At 38.2% G+C, this 19,127-nt stretch overlaps 1 protein-coding gene across 1 annotated transcript; it reads left to right on the top strand.

Annotated features, from left to right (window-relative positions):
- The first annotated feature begins 377 nt into the window (after nucleotides 1-377).
- Nucleotides 378-14,066, top strand: LOC150078145 (uncharacterized). Its single transcript, XM_090385257.1, has 4 exons — nucleotides 378-439; nucleotides 6,127-6,156; nucleotides 12,493-12,752; nucleotides 13,994-14,066. Exons 1-3 carry the CDS (start codon nucleotides 383-385, stop codon nucleotides 12,724-12,726), a joined length of 321 nt encoding a protein of 106 aa, XP_090241383.1. The 5' UTR covers nucleotides 378-382; the 3' UTR covers nucleotides 12,727-12,752; nucleotides 13,994-14,066.
- Nucleotides 14,067-19,127: the final 5,061 nt, after the last annotated feature.

Genomic DNA, 19,127 nt, shown 5'->3' with positions numbered 1-19,127 from the left:
AATGAGTTGAATAATTTATAAACGTCCTGTATATATAATTTTGTTTTGACTATTCTACTTGATACCCTATTAATTATATCCCATAAAATAAAAATAGAAACTTATTTGCCGATTGTAAGTCATTGGAGTCTGTCTGATAGCTTGTTTCTTATATCCCATACTTTGATGGCGAATATGAAAAAAGAGAAATCATTTCCTGATTATAAGCAGCTGGAATCAGTTCCGTCTATGCTCGTGGTAAGTGACGAATTATATGATGAAATATCCTTAAGAGATCTGATGAGTTCAGTCCTGGGCACGTTTCGGTTTATTAGGACCATGTAGATTATGTTTACTCTGTAGTTGCTTTTTACTAAAGATATGTATATTTTTGCAGAAAATAATGAGCAGTCGCAGTTCCAGCCGCATCAACCGAACAAGAAACTGTAACTGCTTAGAGGTAAGTCATTTTATTATTATTAGTTGTCTTCCTTCACGTTTGCAAGTCTGTGTGAGTGTGTTTGGTAGAGAAAGTCGAAAACAGGAGTATTTTACGAATCTCAAAAGATAAAAATTAAATCTCTCAGTCATGTATACGAAGCCATTTTTCAATGGAAAGGATGCTATTGTTGTTGTTATTGGGTTTAACGACACAAGAGCTGCTGTGGCCAAGTTTTTCTGAAAAGGATGCACTGGCATAATTTGCAATTTAAGTATTTTACAGCAAAGTCATTTATGGTTGGGTACTCTAGTAATTACGATTGCAAGTTGTCTTTGAACTACCTTTCGATACAGAAATCTAAAATCTCGGAGGCTCTAAAGGTATATGCTGTCCCTTCTTCAATATTTTTTCTGACTCTCTATTGCGTGCCTAACCTTAGATGAGTGTACGAACTGCCGGACTGGACCACCTGGAAATGTCCGGTACCCCCGTAATACCCAGGCAAAAAGGCCTATTGTTGATGGCCCGAAAGACCTGTTCATTAAAGCTGAGCGAACCCCTCAGCCATGGACAGTTTTCATCCGTTAAACATAACAAATACTAAAGATCCGGATAATCAGCAAAATGAAATTTTGTTGATTATCCGGATCTTTTGTTGAAATTTTGTTGATTATCCGGATCTTTTGTTGAAATTTTGTTGATTATCCGGTTGGGAAACAAATTTACACTGATTATCCGTGTAAATTTGTTTCTCAACCACGGATAATCGCGAGTATTATCCGTGGTTGAGAAACGTCGATGACGTTGTAGAGTAGATATCATCTTTTAAGGGCACAAAGGGTGATACTGTTATATAGCAAATCTTACATGTCAAATTATGTTTGACATTGCGAAGGAAAATTACATGGATTTTAATAGATGTGTATGGGTAATGACAGCAAACATTTTAATCTTTAACTTTATTTTCAGACCGAGGTCTTATTTCTTTGGAATCTACTTTTTGTTTCCAAATTAATTTCGATTTTCAGTGCAATTCAGTTTGAATTTTGTTGGGGATTTCTTCACCAGATGGTACTGCTAACATTCAATTTGAATTTGTAAGGAAATGAGGCGACAACTCAGCGTTGTTATGGGCCTATATAGCTTGAAGAGCTTGAAGGACAGGGTGGATGCCCTCGAAGAATCTAAATTGAGGGGCCCATCAAGCTCTCAGCTGCCCACATCAACGCCAGAGCTTGCACTTGATCATCACGCAAAACAGCGGCAACCCCCCCCCCCCCCAAGGCAGAATGCGCTGGTCCAACAGGAGCTAGTAGTTGTTGGTGACTCTGTTATCAGGGAAACGGGAAACATGCTATGTAAAAAGAATAGGTGGAACAGGACCAGGGTATGCCTGCCAGGGGCAAAGGTCGATGACGTTGTAGAGTAGATATCATCTTTTAAGGGCACAAAGGGTGATACTGTTGTACACGTTGGCACTAATGATATTAAGAGTAGGAGACCGGCAGAATTACTTAACAAGTACAGGCCACTGTTGAAAAAAAGCTGTGAATTAGGGTTGAAATTGAAAGCGTCTGCAATTCTGCCCAGACACGAAAGGAGGGAGTATATGATGAGAGCCTTGTCGATCAATTCGTCCCTGGAAAGATTGTGCAAGGCTCAAGGGGTAGAATTTTTCTCAGCCTGTTCTGTGCTTGTTAACAGGAGAGACTGCTTCTACAGGGATGGGATACACTTGAATAGAAAGGGTGCAAGAATATTTGCTGATGCTATCGAGGCAGTGTTAGGTGGGTCGTAAAACTGCTAGCTTGGGGGTTTCACAGACTAAAATGTTAAAAGTAGCCGCAGGCAGAGGTGAAAGCGATTCTTGTACTGCTTCTATTGGAATGAGCAGCAGCCTGGAAAAGAGAATGCAGGATATTTCAGAGACTGCTGGGTGTCATTGCGGTACAAGTAAACACATGGGTTGTGTGAGGGTAGCTAAGAATAGGAACAGGTGCATGTATACTTGCGTGTACACCAATGCTAGGGGTTTAGTAAATAAATTTCATGAATTTGAGGTATTGCTCAAAGCATCAAAGGCGGATATTGTTGGGATATCAGAGACGAGGTGTCACACAGATATAAGGAATGCAGAACTGGAATTTGGGGAGTACAATGTGTACAGAAAGGATAGACAGGATAGGAAGGGAGGAGGAGTTATGCTATTAGTTAAGAAATACATAAAATCCAAGGAAGTGAAGCCAGTCGACATCGCTGGACAGTGCAGTGTCGAGTCAGTTTGGTGTGACATAAGCATTGGGAGATCAAAATTGAGAGTAGGAGTGTGCTATAGGCCTAATGACTCTGATGAGTATAATAAGAAACTGTACAGAGAAATAGAGTGGGCCAGTAAATCAGAGAGTCTTATAATGGGGGATTTTAATTTCCCAGATATTGACTGGAATTTGGGGGCTGGTCACTCACACACTAGCAAGGCTTTTGTGGATTTATTGGATGATTGTTTTCTACATCAGCATGTTCGGGAGGCAACTAGAGGGAGGAATACTCTTGATTTGATTATCAGTAGTGATTCTTCATGCATTAAGAATCTGCAGATAATGGAACCGCTAGGTGGCAGTGATCACAGTGTGCTGAAGTGTGACTTACTCAAAGAGGTAACTACCATCAGGGGTAAAGGGAAGGGTTTTTGATTTCGTAAAGGTGACTACGATGGTCTGAGACAATATTTAAATTCTATACAGTGGGACCAACTGATGATGTTACCAACAGCAAATTCAAAATGAGAAGCATTCAATGAACTTATCTTGGAAGCGACTAGGCTTTACATACCAACCAAGAAATATTGTTCAAGGTTTAGGCCTAAATGGATGTCAGATGAACTAATGAGACATGTGGCAGAGAATAAAAATGCATAGGATACATATAAATTAATGGATGACATGGAAGCCTATGAGAGATATAAGCTGGTCTGTAACCAAGTCACAAAGGAGGTTAGGCAGGCAAAGGCAGATTATGAGAAATCCTTGGCAAAGGATGCATAGAATAACAACAAAGAGTTCTTTACCTATGTAAACTCTAGAAGGAAAGGGATGAATTAAATTGGTCCACTGGACACTGATGGTTCAACTGTTGATGATCCTGCTCAGGTAGCTAACATTAGTAAATGAGTATTTTGCATCTACATTCACCCATGAGGAGTTATTCCGGGAGGGGAATGCCAGAGATGGGTTAAACTCTGCCAGTGAGCTGGATGATTTTGCAATAACTGAGAGGAAAGTGGAGGAGAAATTGTTGAAGATAAACATAAAAAAGGCATCCGGGATGGACGGGATCTATCCAGTTATATTAAAGGAGGCAGCAAAGGAAGTAAGCAAACCGTTAGCCATAATTATGAGAGCTTCTTTGGAATCAGAGGAGGTAGACTGGAGATGTGCAAATGAGACCATAATTCACAAAGGAGGATCAAAGGGCAACACAAGTAATTATAGACCTGTTAGTTTAACATCTATTCCAGGAAAATTAATGGAGGCACTGGTTAAAGAAGCACGGATCATCTAGACAAGACTTCAATTATAGCTCAGACACAGCATGGTTTTGTTAAGGGAAAGTCTTGCCTGACCAATTTGATTGGATACTATGATGTAGTCACAAAGGAACTGGATGCCGTGAATAACTTTGATATCATAAATTTGGATCTTAGATAGGCTTTTGATATTGTTGCCCATGGAAGACTGCTGCACAATTTGGAGAAGTGTGGCATTTGAGGCAAATTGCTGCTATGGATAAAGGGATGGTTGAGTGGGAGAAGACAGAGAGTGGTAATCAATGGACACTGTTCATCGTGGACTAACGTTATTAGTGGAGTCCCTCAGGATTCAGTGTTGGGTCCATTTTTGTTTTCTGCGTTTATAATTGATATTGATGATGGTATATCAAGCTTAATGTCCAAGTTTGCGGACGATACGAAGGTTGGCAGGGTTGTTAATGACAGAACGCTGCTGCAACAGGATCTGGAAATGTTGAACAGATGGGCTGAGAGGTGCAAAATGAAGTTTAACATTGACAAATGTAAAGTGCTACATATGGGAAGCAGCAACCCCACAGTGACGTATCACCTCTGTGTCACTACACTGACAGTGGTAGAGAATGAAATGGACCTGGGGGTAGTTGTGCAGGCAGATATGAAATTTTTTGAGCAGTGCAGACGGTCTGCAAGAGTAGCTCATGGTGTCTTGTCAATGATATACAGGAATGTTTCTAGCAGGGATAAGGAGGTGATTATCCCCTTGTATAAGGCAATGGTCAGGCCACACCTTGAGTACTGTATATAGGTTTGGAGGCCTCATTTCAAGAAGGATGTAGAGATGCTGGAACGAGTACAGAGAAGGGCAACAAGATTAGTGAATGGAACAAAGGGGTGCTCTTACGAAGAAAGGCTTAAGTTTTGCAAATTACAGTGTCTGGAGACTAGGCACCAGCGGGGTGATCTGATTGAGGTGTATAAAGCCTTGAATGGTTTGAGCATGCTCAATGCTGATGGGGTTCCTGCTCTTGCTCAGAATAATCATCTGAGAGGGCATAAATTCAAATTGAGGAAAGACAGATGTAGGATAGATGTGCGGAAATTTGCCTTCAGCCAGCGGGTAGTTGGTTGGTGGAACAGACTTCCATTCCTTGTTGTGGAAGTTGATAGCCTAAATAAATTTAAGGCTTAGCTGGACAGGTATTTCGAACGAACAGAGGGTTGAAGTGGAAGTGGTTTTTTTTTGGCTGATGCTGCATAAGCTCGCTTTTTTTGCATCATATGCCTCTACTAATGCTAATCCTAATTTGTTCATATATTTGTCCCGAGATGGCAAAAGATGTTTAGTTTCGCCAGTAGAAATTAGGCTTCGGAACAAAGCTGTTTGTACTCTCGAAACACAATATAAAATTACAGTAACATTGAAAATGAAGTTGGCAAGATTTTGTTATATAAAGCATACTCGACAAAATGTTTTATGAAAAATTGGATGGATTTAATCGACCTGAAAACACAGTATTCAGGTTAGAACGGTGCTCGATATGCTACATTAGCTAAAAATTGAATTCCTTTTGTCCCTATCAGTCCAATTTGTTTAGCAGCATGCTGCATCCAAGATTAAGGCATAGTTACAGTTTGGTGTCATAGTCCTGGACTTTATAATTTCACTGGATAATAACTTCTTTCCATAGAGTTGAGTTGCTCGATGGATTCCTTCATAGCGAGAAGATTCTTCGGATGGAGTATACGGCTCAATCTCCAGATCAGAATACGACTCAAGTAAATCTCTGATACTTTAGAAAGGGTACATCAACTTCTCAAAATCCCCTGTGTTTTACCACAAACAAAATTCTTGGCGGCTCAGATCTTCTTGTAGAGGACTAAGATTTGTTAAGCAACTTTGTAAGCATTCGCGAGAAATATTCTGATATTTCTCGCGATGTTTAAGAGGCTTATGAAGTTCATTAAAGGGAGACTGGGAAATCAGCCAGCGGACCATAGTCTGGACAGTAATTTAAACATATTTAAATATGTGACTCCACAGTTTTAAAAAGAAGGTCATATATGCTTGCATATTATTATGATAATACAATGAATTAAAAGTATGTTTTCACTGTATGAAGTAACAATAAAATCAAAAAATAAAATGCTTTATGTTATCAGACTGTTTATATTACAGATGCTCTGTGAAGGATGCAAGGCTCTGGGAGTAAGTAGAACCTAAGCAGAATTTTTAATTTGGAGTAATGAAGTCTTTTCATAGTTATTTCTGCGCACGATGTACATATTGTTATCTTAATAAGAAATTAAATATCGTTATTAAATAAATATTATATTTATTATTTATTTATTTATTCAAGTAAAGGAAAAGGAAAAGTCACATCTACTCCTAGACAGCAAACGTTTGCTAGGAGGGAAAACGTAATTAACAATATATGCAATGAGTAATATAAAAGATACAGAGATCCAGTCAAATTAATTACAGCAGGCTAAGATGTTCAAGGTTCAAGGTTCTAAATAAATTCAACATCTCTCCAAGCATGGTGCGGGGGTGCTGGAAAGTTGTGGGTTATCCTCAAACACAGAAGCCTACGGATGGCTGAGGAGACTTGAAACATCTACAGTATAATTGCAACATTGCGTAGGTATCAGCAAAAACTTTGGACCTGTAGATTTTTTCTAGATTTGGACCATCTAGTCTACCCGAAATAAGCTTGGAGAGGGTAATTATATTACGAGGCGCAAATCGCCTCGGGGTTAATATTTAGGTCGTTCAGGAGTCCAATTATGTTTGCTAGGAATATATGACTGAACGAGCTGATTTGGTTGAGGGCAGGTCGGATCTTAGATGTTTGGTGGTCAGTTGTTCTTCTGTTATCCTTGGGCAAAAGTGTATATCTCCTATAGACTAGATGGTCCAATGTTGGGACCATCTAGTCTACCCGAAATAAGCTTGGAGAGGGTAATTATATTACGAGTAGTGATTATTTATTTCCAAGGGGTCATTCCATGCAGCTAATGTAGTATAGCCCTACAGACAGTAAGGGGATGTCCTGAAGTCCTATTGAGGGATGGCAGAAGCCAATACTGAAGCCTTAAGAACTGCTGTATGTAGGTTGGAGTGGAGAAGGACCAGATTTCTGATGCGTACAGAGCCGCAGGTACAACACAAGTTTGGACAAATCTAGTTATCAGCTTGTTATAGCCATAACCAACCAGTTACTGTCGGGCAAAGGGCTGCAAAGAATTTGTTTCTTGCTTCCTTGAAGTACTCCAGAAAAGACAGGTTCGAATCCCAGGCCAAACCGGGGTCCCTGTGAGAGTTGACAAGTTTAATTTGACTTCCGTTTATAGAGATGTCATTGGATGTATTCTTTTCTTCTTTGTGAACATCGTCCGGGCAGATTTTTCGGTGTTTAGCTCGAGTTCAAAAGTAGTGCAGAAAGGTGTTTATTTCAGATATTTGTCCTGTTGCAGCTCTTTTGACTGAGCGCGATTGTTTTCGCTGATCCGAATGAATGAAGAGCTTCAGATCATCGATGTACGAGCACAGGTTCCAAAGCAGCTGTAAACAATTCTGCTGACAAAACGCCACCCTGTGGAACTCCTCTGAAGACAGTAGAGGAACGAGAGAGACCATTGTGCTATTCAAGGAGCCATCTTTTCTGCAAAATTTTATTGAGTACAATGAGGCGGAGGTTATGGGAGATCCTGAAGTAGTTCTTCTGGATGCTAAGTAAAGTTGCAATGGAAATCCTATCACATGCCGATTTAACGTAAAGAAAAATCATGTCGAGCTGTGTTCGAGAATTCAAAGCTTCCTGTATGTAAAAGAGAGTTTGAAAGAGATTGGCGGTAGTAGATCTCTGAGGGACCACAGTGTGAATGTGGCAAGGTCTGTGATAGAAATAGTGATCAATAAGTTGAGTTAGGATTGCCTTTTCAAAAACTTTAGTCTGCGCGAGTAGCACAGTATTATCGTCACTGTTCTCCTCACACAGGGTGAAAACAACCCGGGTTCGAATCCCGTCGATGACGCGAGGAACTTTAATGGATTTTTCACTCCGTGGCTGAGTTAGTCGGTCTCAGGCGTAGATAGCAAGGTTTCCCCCCCAGAAAGTTGGGTTTTTCGTCCAGCAAAACAGACAAATCGATCAGAGAACGCACACAATTAACAGACATAAGGCACACAGCACGGCATATGAAATGAAATATTCGGGTGGCCTAATATAATACTTTGATTTTTTCAAAAACTTTAAAGAGTGAAGAGCCCACTGAGATCGGATGAAAATTCTTCGCAGTTTTTGGCCTTGAATTCTTCGGAATGGGTTTGACGCAGTAGTGTGTCCAAATCTGGGGCACCGACGAGGTTCGCAAAATTTCATTAAAGTTGAGTAAAAGAGCATCGACAATGAAGACACAGGATACTTTAATGATAAAGAATGGAAACCATCTGGCCCGACGGTAGCTTTATTTGGTAACTCGTTTATTACTTTCATCAGATTCTCCTTCGTGATGTTAAGTGAAGACAGGGGAGTCAAATCACATAATGGGATGGAGATCGGAAGATTCGATCCTTTCTTTACGTGACCCTCACCGAAAGTATTATCGGCCCACTCAATGAAAAGGCTTTCGTCCATCTGATCTTTGTAATGCTTTGCAAATGGCCGCTTTGAGCACACTAACCTATTAGCTGTGTATCTATTGTTGACGTGTCGTTTTTGCTTCAGAAAAAAATGCACGTTTCCTTTTAAATCTAATGAAATCACTTGAGGATCTACTACACTTCCATTTCCAGAAGGTAAGTTGTTTATCCAGAAAACCGGGCTTCAAGTCTCTTGAAACCACTCATCTATTTCATTCGTTGAGTAAACTATTATGAATAAAGTTGAATAAATAGTGAACAGAAATCAGTTGAATTAGGGCAGATGGCGATAAAATAATCCTCCACAGATGTGCCATTTATTGTGCAGATAAATCAGGTGAATTTAAAAAGTGGGTCGTGTTATGGAAACTAAGCTGAATACGCCAACTTAAGAAAGAGAATGATATTTTATCTACGACTGTACATGTTTTCCAAAGTCTGTTTACTCCTTTCACTCAAGTGAAGTTCAAACATAGTATTGTGGACATTTTTTGCTTCTTGATCAATTTCTAGCTCGGTAAACAGGCGATCAAAAGGGAGAGACTATTGTAAGGAGCACGCAATGACTGGAAACTTAAGATCACCATGTTGACGGTGTATGTGTATGTACAGCTTCTGGCGAAATGAAAGACACCGGAAGAAAATCTAAAGAAATATATAACATTTCTATCAAACTTGGATGACTGTTTTTTACAACAGCATGTTCGCGAGGCAACAAGAGGAGGAAATACTCTTGATCTGGTTATCAGCAGTGATTATACGTATATTAAGAATTTGCAGATAACGGAACCACCAGGTGGCAGTGATCACAGTGCGCTGAAGTGGGATTTACTGAAAGAGGCAACTACCATCAGGGATAAAGGGAAGGGTTTTTGCTATCGTAAAGGTGAGTACAGTGGTCTCAGAGAGTTTATGAATTCTGTACAGTGGGACCAACTGATGACGTTGCCAACAGCAAATTCTAAATAGGAAGCATTCAAGGACGTAATTTTGGAAGCTACTAGGCTTTTTGTTCCAATTAAGAAATACTGTTCAAGGTTTAGGCCCAAATGGATGTCAGATGAACTAATGAGGCCCTTGACAGAGAAGAAAAATGCGTGGGATGCATATAATTATCAGGTGATACAGAAGCCTATGGTTGGTTGTTTGTTTGTTATTTGGTTTTTAGGAGCATTTGCAACTAAGGCCATATTGCTCCGTGAGTATGCGGTGGTCATTCCCTGACCTTTCCGCGTCCTCCGTATTTGGTGGTGACGGGCTCGCACCTCGGTCTAATCAAGAAGCATCTGTTACGCACTGCTGCTCCTGCCCACCTGGCTACGGAGGCGCCTTAGAAAGACTATGGTAGATACACGCTAGTCTGTAAACAAGTCACAAAGAAGATTATGCAAGTTAATGCCGATAACAAGAGGTCTCTGACAAAGAATGTAAAGAAAATCAACAAAGACTTCTTTGCTTATATTAACAGTAGAATTAAGGGGCTGAATCTTATTGGTTCACTTGATGACAATGGCTTAACTGTTGATGATCATGGTCGGATTGATGAAAAACTGAATAGGTATTTTGCATCTACATTCATACAAGAGGAATTCTTTAGAGAATGGGATTCCAGACGTTTATCAAACTCTAACAGGAAGCTAAATGATTTTGTGATAACAGAAAAGAAATTGGAAGAGAAGTTGTTGAAGGTAAACATAAAAAAGGCGTCTGAAGTGAATGAAATCTATCCAATTTTATTAAGAGAGGCAGCAAGGAGGTAAGCAGACCCTTAGCCATAATTATCAGGGTATATTTGGATTCAGGGGAGGTCACTATGGACTGGAGGTGTGAAAATGCATCTCCAATTTATAAAGGAGAACCAAAAGGTGACATGAGTAATCATAGACCTATTAGCTTGATTTTTGTTCCAGGAAAAATAATGCAGTCTAATGGAGTATAGAATCCGATAATAATAGAGTATAGAATCCAATAAACCACAAATAATGGAGCATAGAATCCGATAATCCAATAATAATGGAGCATAGATCCGATTTGATACTATATGCTCTAACAAAGGAACTAGATGCAAAATAATTTTGATTTCTTATACTTGAGTTTCAAGGTAGCTTTTGATACTGTTGTACATAAAAGACTGCTATATAAATTGGAGCAGTGTGGCATTAAGGGTAAATTACCGCTATGGATAAGACAATGGTTGAGTGGGAGAAGACAGAGAGTGGGTATTAATGGACACTGCTCTTCGTGAGCTAAGTAGAATCGCACAGAGTTCAGTGCTAGGTACATTGTTGTTTTCTATATTTATAAATGATATTGATGAGGGTATATCTGGCTTAATGTCTAAGTTTGCAGATGATACAAAAGTTGGCATGGTGGTTAATGGCAGAAATCAGAGTAAGCCACTACGATAAGTTCTAGAAGAATTAGGCAGATTGGCTTGGGAATGTCAGAAGAAGTTTAACCTTGATAAATGCAAGGTAATGCATTTGGGTAGCAGTTATCCCAGATTAAACTTATCAACCGTGTGGTACTAAACTCAGAATAGTGGAAAATGATATAGACCTGGGGTAACGGTGCAGTCACATATAAAGTTTTCTGTGCAGTGTAGGTAGGCTGCCAGAACAGCTCATCGGGTTTTGTCAATGATATACAGAAACTTTGCTAGCAGGATAAAGATTTAGGGAGGTCATTATCCCTAAAGGTATAATCACCTTTAGCAGGATAACATCCTCCTTATTATCCTTCCTAAAGGAAATGATTATTCCTTCCTCTGGGAAGGAATTAGATATCTGCTGGAACGGATGCAGAGAAGGGCAACGAGATTGGTGAAGGGAACAGAAGATTGAGGTGTTTAAAGCTTTTAATGGATTGAACAAGCTCAATGATGACGGAATCCATCCTTGCACGTTCAGATTACGCACATGAAAGTGCCTAAATTCAAATTGAGGAAGGACTGTTGCTAAATAGATGTGCGAAAGCCAGCGGTGGTTGATTGTTGGAACAAACTTAATGCGCTGTTGTGGAAGTGGGTAGTTTGAATAAATTCAAGGAGAGGATGGACAAGTGATGTGGAAAGGTTTGTTATTATATTATAATTATTTATTTATTTTTTGGCTGATGGTTTATGAGCTTGCTGTTTGCATTATTTCTGACTAATAATGCTAAATTGCTTATGTTCTGTGGTCGGAATGGCTGTTTGCCAAATTAAAAAAAAAAAAACCTAAAAAAAACAACAAAAAAAACCCCAGAGTTTTCGGCAGAAAAACCATATGACTCCTCCCTAGACTGGATATCTTAGACAGCGTACACATTGTTGACCAATTATCTTCTCGCTGGATGCATAGTTCATTACCGTCTGTCCACACTCTGCGGAAAAGACATTGATTGAAATCCCCGTCTTGACAGGAGAAATCGTGGCCAAGATTGTCGAACTTGAGCGAGAATTACATGTGTGTTTTTGCAGGAACGCGTTTTCATCAAGCAAACGTGCAAATCGGCCACAGAGAGACAAAATATATCGATGCCTCGTTCCCTTGGTTGTCTTTCTGCAAATTAAAAAACAAAACAAAACAAACAAACAAAAGAGTCTCACTCCATCTCAAACAGCCAGCGATTGGCTCTTCTTAAGAAAAGTATTTATTTTTTTCCTGCCTGCTAAAAGATACCAGTATGCAAGTCATCCCACAGGATGACTTGCACTGGTTTCTGAGTTGCTTTCTTTAAATTGCCTGCGAACAACCAAAAACAAAATTTCCGAACTGTGATAATTTACCACAGTTCCGAAATTGCTAACGTAGTGTATCACCTAATTTTCAAGCTGTACTGAGTACGTAATTTATTTTCTTATACTTTTGACGAATATGTATGATCATTACGTTGTTGGATTTGTTAATGATTCTACAGGAAGGACTGTCCAGTGCTGTTAATCCCGACCAATCGCAAACTGCAAAGGGAGAAGCAACAGCCACAACAACAGTAGAAATGACAACAGAATTAGCAACGATGACAACAACCACAGCGACAACAGCAGCAACCACGACAGCGACAACAGCAGCAACCACGACAGCGACAACAGCAGCAGCAGAAGCATCGAAAACAACAGAAGAGCAATCTAAAGGACTACCACAAGACTACTAACCAGAGACATGAATGAATCCTGGCAGGTGAGTAATAATAAAATTATAAACCTGTAGGTCCTTGTAAGACAATAAATTAAGTTTTTTAAATTCTATTCAGTTTATTCGCGAACTCAAAATTATATACATGAGAGGGAGGGGCATACGAAAAGGAGAAGTGCTTTTTTCCTCTTGTCCCATCTGTAAACAAGCTTTTCATGTCCCGTAAAGTCTTTTGTTTGTTGTGATCATCATTACATGAAATCCTCCTTCATTTCACTGTCCGTGTGGAATGGACGGCCTACCAGATCACTTTTCACTCTCAGAACCATGAAAAGCGCAAGGTCAAAGGCCAAGCTGTATGGCGGATACTCAATTATTATCCAGAATATTTTCTGGATGATTGTAGTGGTATACTGAAACAAAAATCCCCCATAGGAATCTACTGGGTGGGAGAAATACACGGTGTTGTGCAAGACGATCCACCACTGCTGCCCACCGTTTTGGGTTAATATTTTGGTTAATCTGTGTTCCATTGAAAAAGTGTTAACGAAAAAACTTCCAAAGGGGGCGGTTATTGAGCAGTTTGGTACCTTCAGCTACTACAATCGTATAACGCAAAGACTATTGATGTGACTTTGTCGATGACTTTTCGAATTACTGATGGTGTGGTGTGGGGTTGAAATTGGTTTGAAGATTGGTTCTTGCTGTGTTATCTCTCGGGTTTGGTGTGAGGTTTATTTTAAAAGTTTAAAGGGCTGTTTTATCCGGTTTATTTATTTTTTCTTTAAATGAAGTAGTTAAAGAAGGTAGAAATAAAAAATCCATTAAAAAATCAGACGAATTGAGCCAATTTAAGTCTTTAAGAAAATGATGTGTAATGAATCGAATATACATTTCGTGGTTTTATTTTAGATTCATGCTAATATTCAGATAACGAAAAAGGCTTTTGAAAGATTCGCATAACAGCATGGATTATTTTTAGGATAAAACGAATAAGAATTCATTTATGCTAGAAAAAAAAGCTAAACGGATTGCATTTTATGACTTGATAGTAATTTTCGATATTGGAGTTCATAGGAAGATTTAAAGTTACTGGCACTTTTCTAAATGTTCTAAAAACAACCAATCAGGAACAGAAAACATAAAAGGGACATTAACTACCGATTGATGATCAAAATATACTGTACTCTTTCATATTTATTTCGTTTTTTTACGTTTTAAAAATACGTTACTAATCTAAAGTTTAGTTTACTCGGTGTAATATTCAAGGATTATTTTCCCCACAGGAATTATGAAGAATGAAGAATTCTGAATGTTGGGATTTCTATCTATGCAGCAATGAATGAAATTAAAAATGTCTAATTACAAACTATAAATGTATAATTATAAAAAAAATTAAAATTACAATAAAAATAAATCATAGTTGATGAAGCATTGCAGAGTTGAGCTTTCAATAAACGTGTCATATTTGAATTTTTTACCAGAATACATTTTCAATAAGGGGTACTTACCAAGCTAGGCAGTTAAAAGAGGGAAAATATTTTTAACTTCATAAAGTTATAAAATTAAATATTTTTAATTTTATGAACCGAAACATTAGTCCCAAACAAAGCTCCCATAAACAAAGTAGCTCATAACCTGTTACATTTCACTGTATCGATTTCAGGAGAGCCATCATTGTGAAATGGTCCGAAAGACTCGATTGGATGATTCTCTGGCGTGGAGAGAAATGGAGAAAAATGGGGGCAGGAAGTCACGACGTGTTCACGTGGCTAAATAAGATTTGTAGTGTTGGAAGCAGATTGTGGAACCAGTTCCAAAATAGGCAGTTTCTCCAAGACCTGAGACCGTCCCATGATTACCTACACGTAAGATGATCTTTATAAATAAAGAAATAAATGTAAATATCAGTTCGTTGATTTTCAAGAAAAAAATTGTACATTTTTCCATGTGAATCTGCCTTGTATGGCCGAGTCCATAGGGATTTTACATGGAATATGAACACTTTTTAACAGACACAGGCTTATTTAAGATATTGCAAAGAAAAATAAATACAAACAAGTTATACTTATCAAATAGTATACATAAACTGACAATTAAACATATAAAGAGAAGAAAAAGGACAGAGCGAAATAAACAGACCTTAGTACCCAAAAAAATTAAATAAGTAAACTTGCATTTAGTTATCCATAATTACTTAAAGAAATCAAACCTGTATATCATTGACAAGCCCCCATGAGCTACTCTTGAAGCCTGTCTGCACTGCTCAGACATTATGTACTTTTAAGGTTTTTAACGTTTCAGGTACCTTGCCGATACCCATCATCTGATGGGTATCGGCAAGATACCTGAAATGTTACTCAATGTATATTAGTTTAGGCTAATGCTTAAATAAAATATATTATTAACTCCATGTTGTTTAATAGTGGTTTATGATATATATTAATAATTCGTAATGAATAACAACCGCGTAACGTCCTTCCCAAACCAGATTATTATTTATTTATTGAATTTTAAATACGAAATTAAACAAATTGATGCGTTTGCGAAAATGATCAAGTTGCTTTGTAAATTAGGATACCCTGAACACAGTTGAACTGTTGTAATGGATAAAAAAGTTTCATATATATTTTTATTTAAGAATGTATGCTGGCAGTATTATATTATAAATTTCATATTCTTAAAACAATCCATACTTAGGCAGTTCTCTGAATCTTACCAAGCGTTACGCTCTGCTATGTCTACCTTTAAGAATTATAGTCTAATAATAAAAACGACATTGATTATACTCGGAAAGTTTCTCCCCAACCTGCAACTTCTTTGATTGCTGGCAATGCTTATTTTTTGTCTCCGGGTAAAAATTGAAACTGTGAAGTAAAAATCATAAAAATCCTCAAATTAAACTCGTAAACAAGATGAACACAACACTAATATTATTCTAAAATATTTTTAAGTGTATAAACATGTCCTGGTTGCCTTAGGGTATGGTAGGGGCGATGAATAAGTAAATTCAGAGAATGAAATGAATTTTTCGCTAATTCTGTTTTGCGCAGAAGTTCTATTTTCAGCGGTTATATGATGGATCATTGGCTTCAATGTCATATGCATTACGTTATCCACTAATCTTGTTTCCGGGAGCACAAACATGGATAAATGATAAATCCAATAACTACTCTTTGATATTCAAAGTTGAAAAAAAAACAAAAAAAAAAAAAACAGTTCCGTTCCATCGCGTGTGTATGGGTATAAAATCACGCCTGGACAAAAGATTGCGTGTGTTGCTGTCAAATGGTGGTCGGTTCTGATGAAAACATTTGTGTCTGAGTTCATTCACTTCCGATATTTCGTTTAAATCAAAAACAGCCATGAAATACTAATTACAATGCATGTTAGAGACTACAGCGAACAAAGCACTGAGGTAAAATATACATTGAGTAGCCACACAACTCGTAGTACCTTGTCACAGATGGGGTGTCATAGCTGACATCTGAACTGATTTCACTCCTCTCAGCAAAAAACAAAAACGTATCATTACAGCGGATTCAAATACTCCAACAGTTCAAAATGGAGTATTGGAAAAATGTTGCCTGGTCAGACAATGCTGGTTCTTACTATCTCACCTTGACGGGAGGAGTAGAAAATGGTGAAAAGATCATGAGTCCATCGACCAATCATGTTAAGCGTCGTGTAATAATTTGGGGCTGTTTTTTCGTGACACTAGTGAAGCAACATCTGGATGCTACAAGTTATTGGAAATTGATTACGACTAGGCGCATTCCTTTTTGGCTGTAATACACCGGCGAATGGGTTCTTCCAATAGGATAATGTACCATTTCACAAAGCTATAATTGTACAGAACTGGTTGCAGGAACATGAGAGTGAATTCAGCGTATAGCGGTGGCCTCGCCCTTTATCAGATTTCAATCCGACTGAGCATTTGTGAGGTGAGGTGGAGCAGAGATCTGAAAACATTCAATTTGCAACACAAATGGAAAACAATTGAGTTAATGTAGTGCTTTTACACCTAATTTAGTCCGTCCACAGTGAATCTAGGCTCTTCTGTAGGCTAAAGGAGGACCTAATGGCTATTAGGTAGATCTACCAGATAAAATGACCATTCATTGTAAAGGGTACTGTGTATGACAATGAAGAATATATACCCATATGCAAGAGTTAAGGAAGTTGCACATTTTTAGAATATCTCATAACAATCTGTCGAGATCACAGTTTTGTTCGACTACCTATAAATGAGTGGCTGATAAAACTCACCAAAAACACAATGAACGTGCACGCCATGAAAATAATCCAAATTTGATGCCATGAACAAAGGGTTACAAAGGACTAATATGTGGTGTGGTCATCCCCACCCTCGTTGCATTAAAACTTGTATTGAATCCTCTTGTCGCGAACAACTTATTCATGAGGTCAGTTAGCAATAAATTCCATTCTTCTTTCACGGCAGATTTTAATTCAGGAAGAATTCTTGGAAGAGGGTTGAAACTTACAATTCGCCTCTCTCTCTAATGCTCAATGAGAATCAAGTCTGCTGTCTTGCGAACCGCTCCATTTTGTTGATATCTTCGCATTCCAAAAATTCTTCAACCAAATGAACCCTAGGAAGTTATTGTAGATGAAAATGAATTTATGACCATTTAGACAAGGAACAGTATCAAATGGGATCCTAAGATTTCATCAGAATAGCGTTGATCACGCAGTTTTCCGCGCTTGAAAACACGGAGGGGCATGCTACCATTATTAATGGTAATGCATCGCCATACCATTACCATCACAAAAATAATAAGATAACTAAACGTGATTTGTGTTCGTTTGCAAATAGAAAGATGTGTCTAAACTAATTCGATGAGTGGAAGAACATTTCCATTGACACAAAAGGACTTTGCTGGGCAGAATTCAAAGTTAGAAACAATAAAATCGAAAAGATAATATGTGGTCTTGATTTTAACAAATTCAAGAATTTATATTTTTTGTCAGTATATGTTCACGATTTGCGTGATGTGTGGGATGAAACACCAATGATAGGTGATAAATCCTACACCATCTGACGGAGATCGGCTCCGAAAGAGGAGGAGGAGGAGGACTTTAGAAATTCTTCCATTTATCGACCTCTACAAACAAGTAGCAACGGTTATATATCGTGCAGATCAGGCTAATATGGAGGCTGGCTAATTTATTTATAAGAGAGAGCCTTCTGTACTATAATTTTATCTTTACCGGTAAATCCATTTTAAACTGTATATTTATCTAGATCTGAATGTGCAGTGTTGTTTTAATATCAGAGTTGCTGACTACAATTTGTTTATTTGTACAATTTAATTGATTAGATTTTAATTGTCGATGGAAAAGTTTTTCTTTTAGCCGAATCTCGAAATGATTTGGATTTTCTCTTTTTGTTACTTATTCGGCTGATAAAATAACTCAATGCGGCTTAAAACTCTAACATACAGCAGAAATACTCATAAATACGTATGTATTTATAAGTATTTTTGTTTATTCATCCCACACAAGAACACCGCATCCACCGTAAGTGTCCCTTTCTTTGATGGTGGAGGGATGGTACCGTATTCTTTGTTGTCTCCAGATGAAATAACATTTGGAATCTGTTTATAGGCTAAAACGGGACTCATCAGAGAACACAACTGTACCCTACTTGACAGGGCTGCAACTCACATGTTCGTGGCACCAGTTTCGACCTCTGTGGTGGTTTGGGGTTAATGGGATAGAAACCAATGGTGTCCTTGTGTTGAGTCCACTTCAATAGCTTTCTTAAAACAGTCTGGTTGGAAATGTTTTTACATGTGGCAGTAGAAACTTCAAGAGGCAGTTGATGACAGGACATCGCAGGGTTCCATCTTGCTGTTAGAGCCAGATAGCTGTCATTTTTGGTTTAAAACTCTCAGGTGTCCTTGGCCAGCTCTTCTTGTAATGGTTCCTGCCTCCTAAAACTTCCAAAGTGCCGAGACGATACTGCCTGACAAGTTAAGCCAACGTACCACCTGCGCCTGCCTACCTTCAAGTCATCTCAAAGAATAATCTAAACGAAGACTTGCCATCTTTGGTACTGGAGATATGGCTTTCCCACTGAGCAAGCCAAAAAACGGGAATGAAGTGATATGGTTGCAACCCGTGTTGTCGTGCATGAAATAGGCATTTTAAAGGCATGAATAATTTGCATAATGTGGGGCTGTGTACGGTGGTAGATATATTTCTACTGGATATTCGGAATTTGCATGCCAGGATACCTATTATATCAAATATTCGCCTTCGGCGACACTGTTCACAATAAAATATTCATGAAAAACATTTTTTTCTGTTAATTTTGTCGAGAAGTGTATTACATAAAATATTGTTTTATTACAACGAGACATTTAATTAATTTAATTATAATAATTAACCGTTTTA

This window comes from Mastigoproctus giganteus, chromosome 11 (genome assembly GCF_048544385.1).
Source record: "Mastigoproctus giganteus isolate SK-2022 chromosome 11, ASM4854438v1, whole genome shotgun sequence".
Taxonomy (NCBI): domain Eukaryota; kingdom Metazoa; phylum Arthropoda; class Arachnida; order Uropygi; family Thelyphonidae; genus Mastigoproctus; species Mastigoproctus giganteus.
Note: the sequence above shows the minus strand (reverse complement) of the source record. Positions and strands in the feature narration are given on the sequence as shown.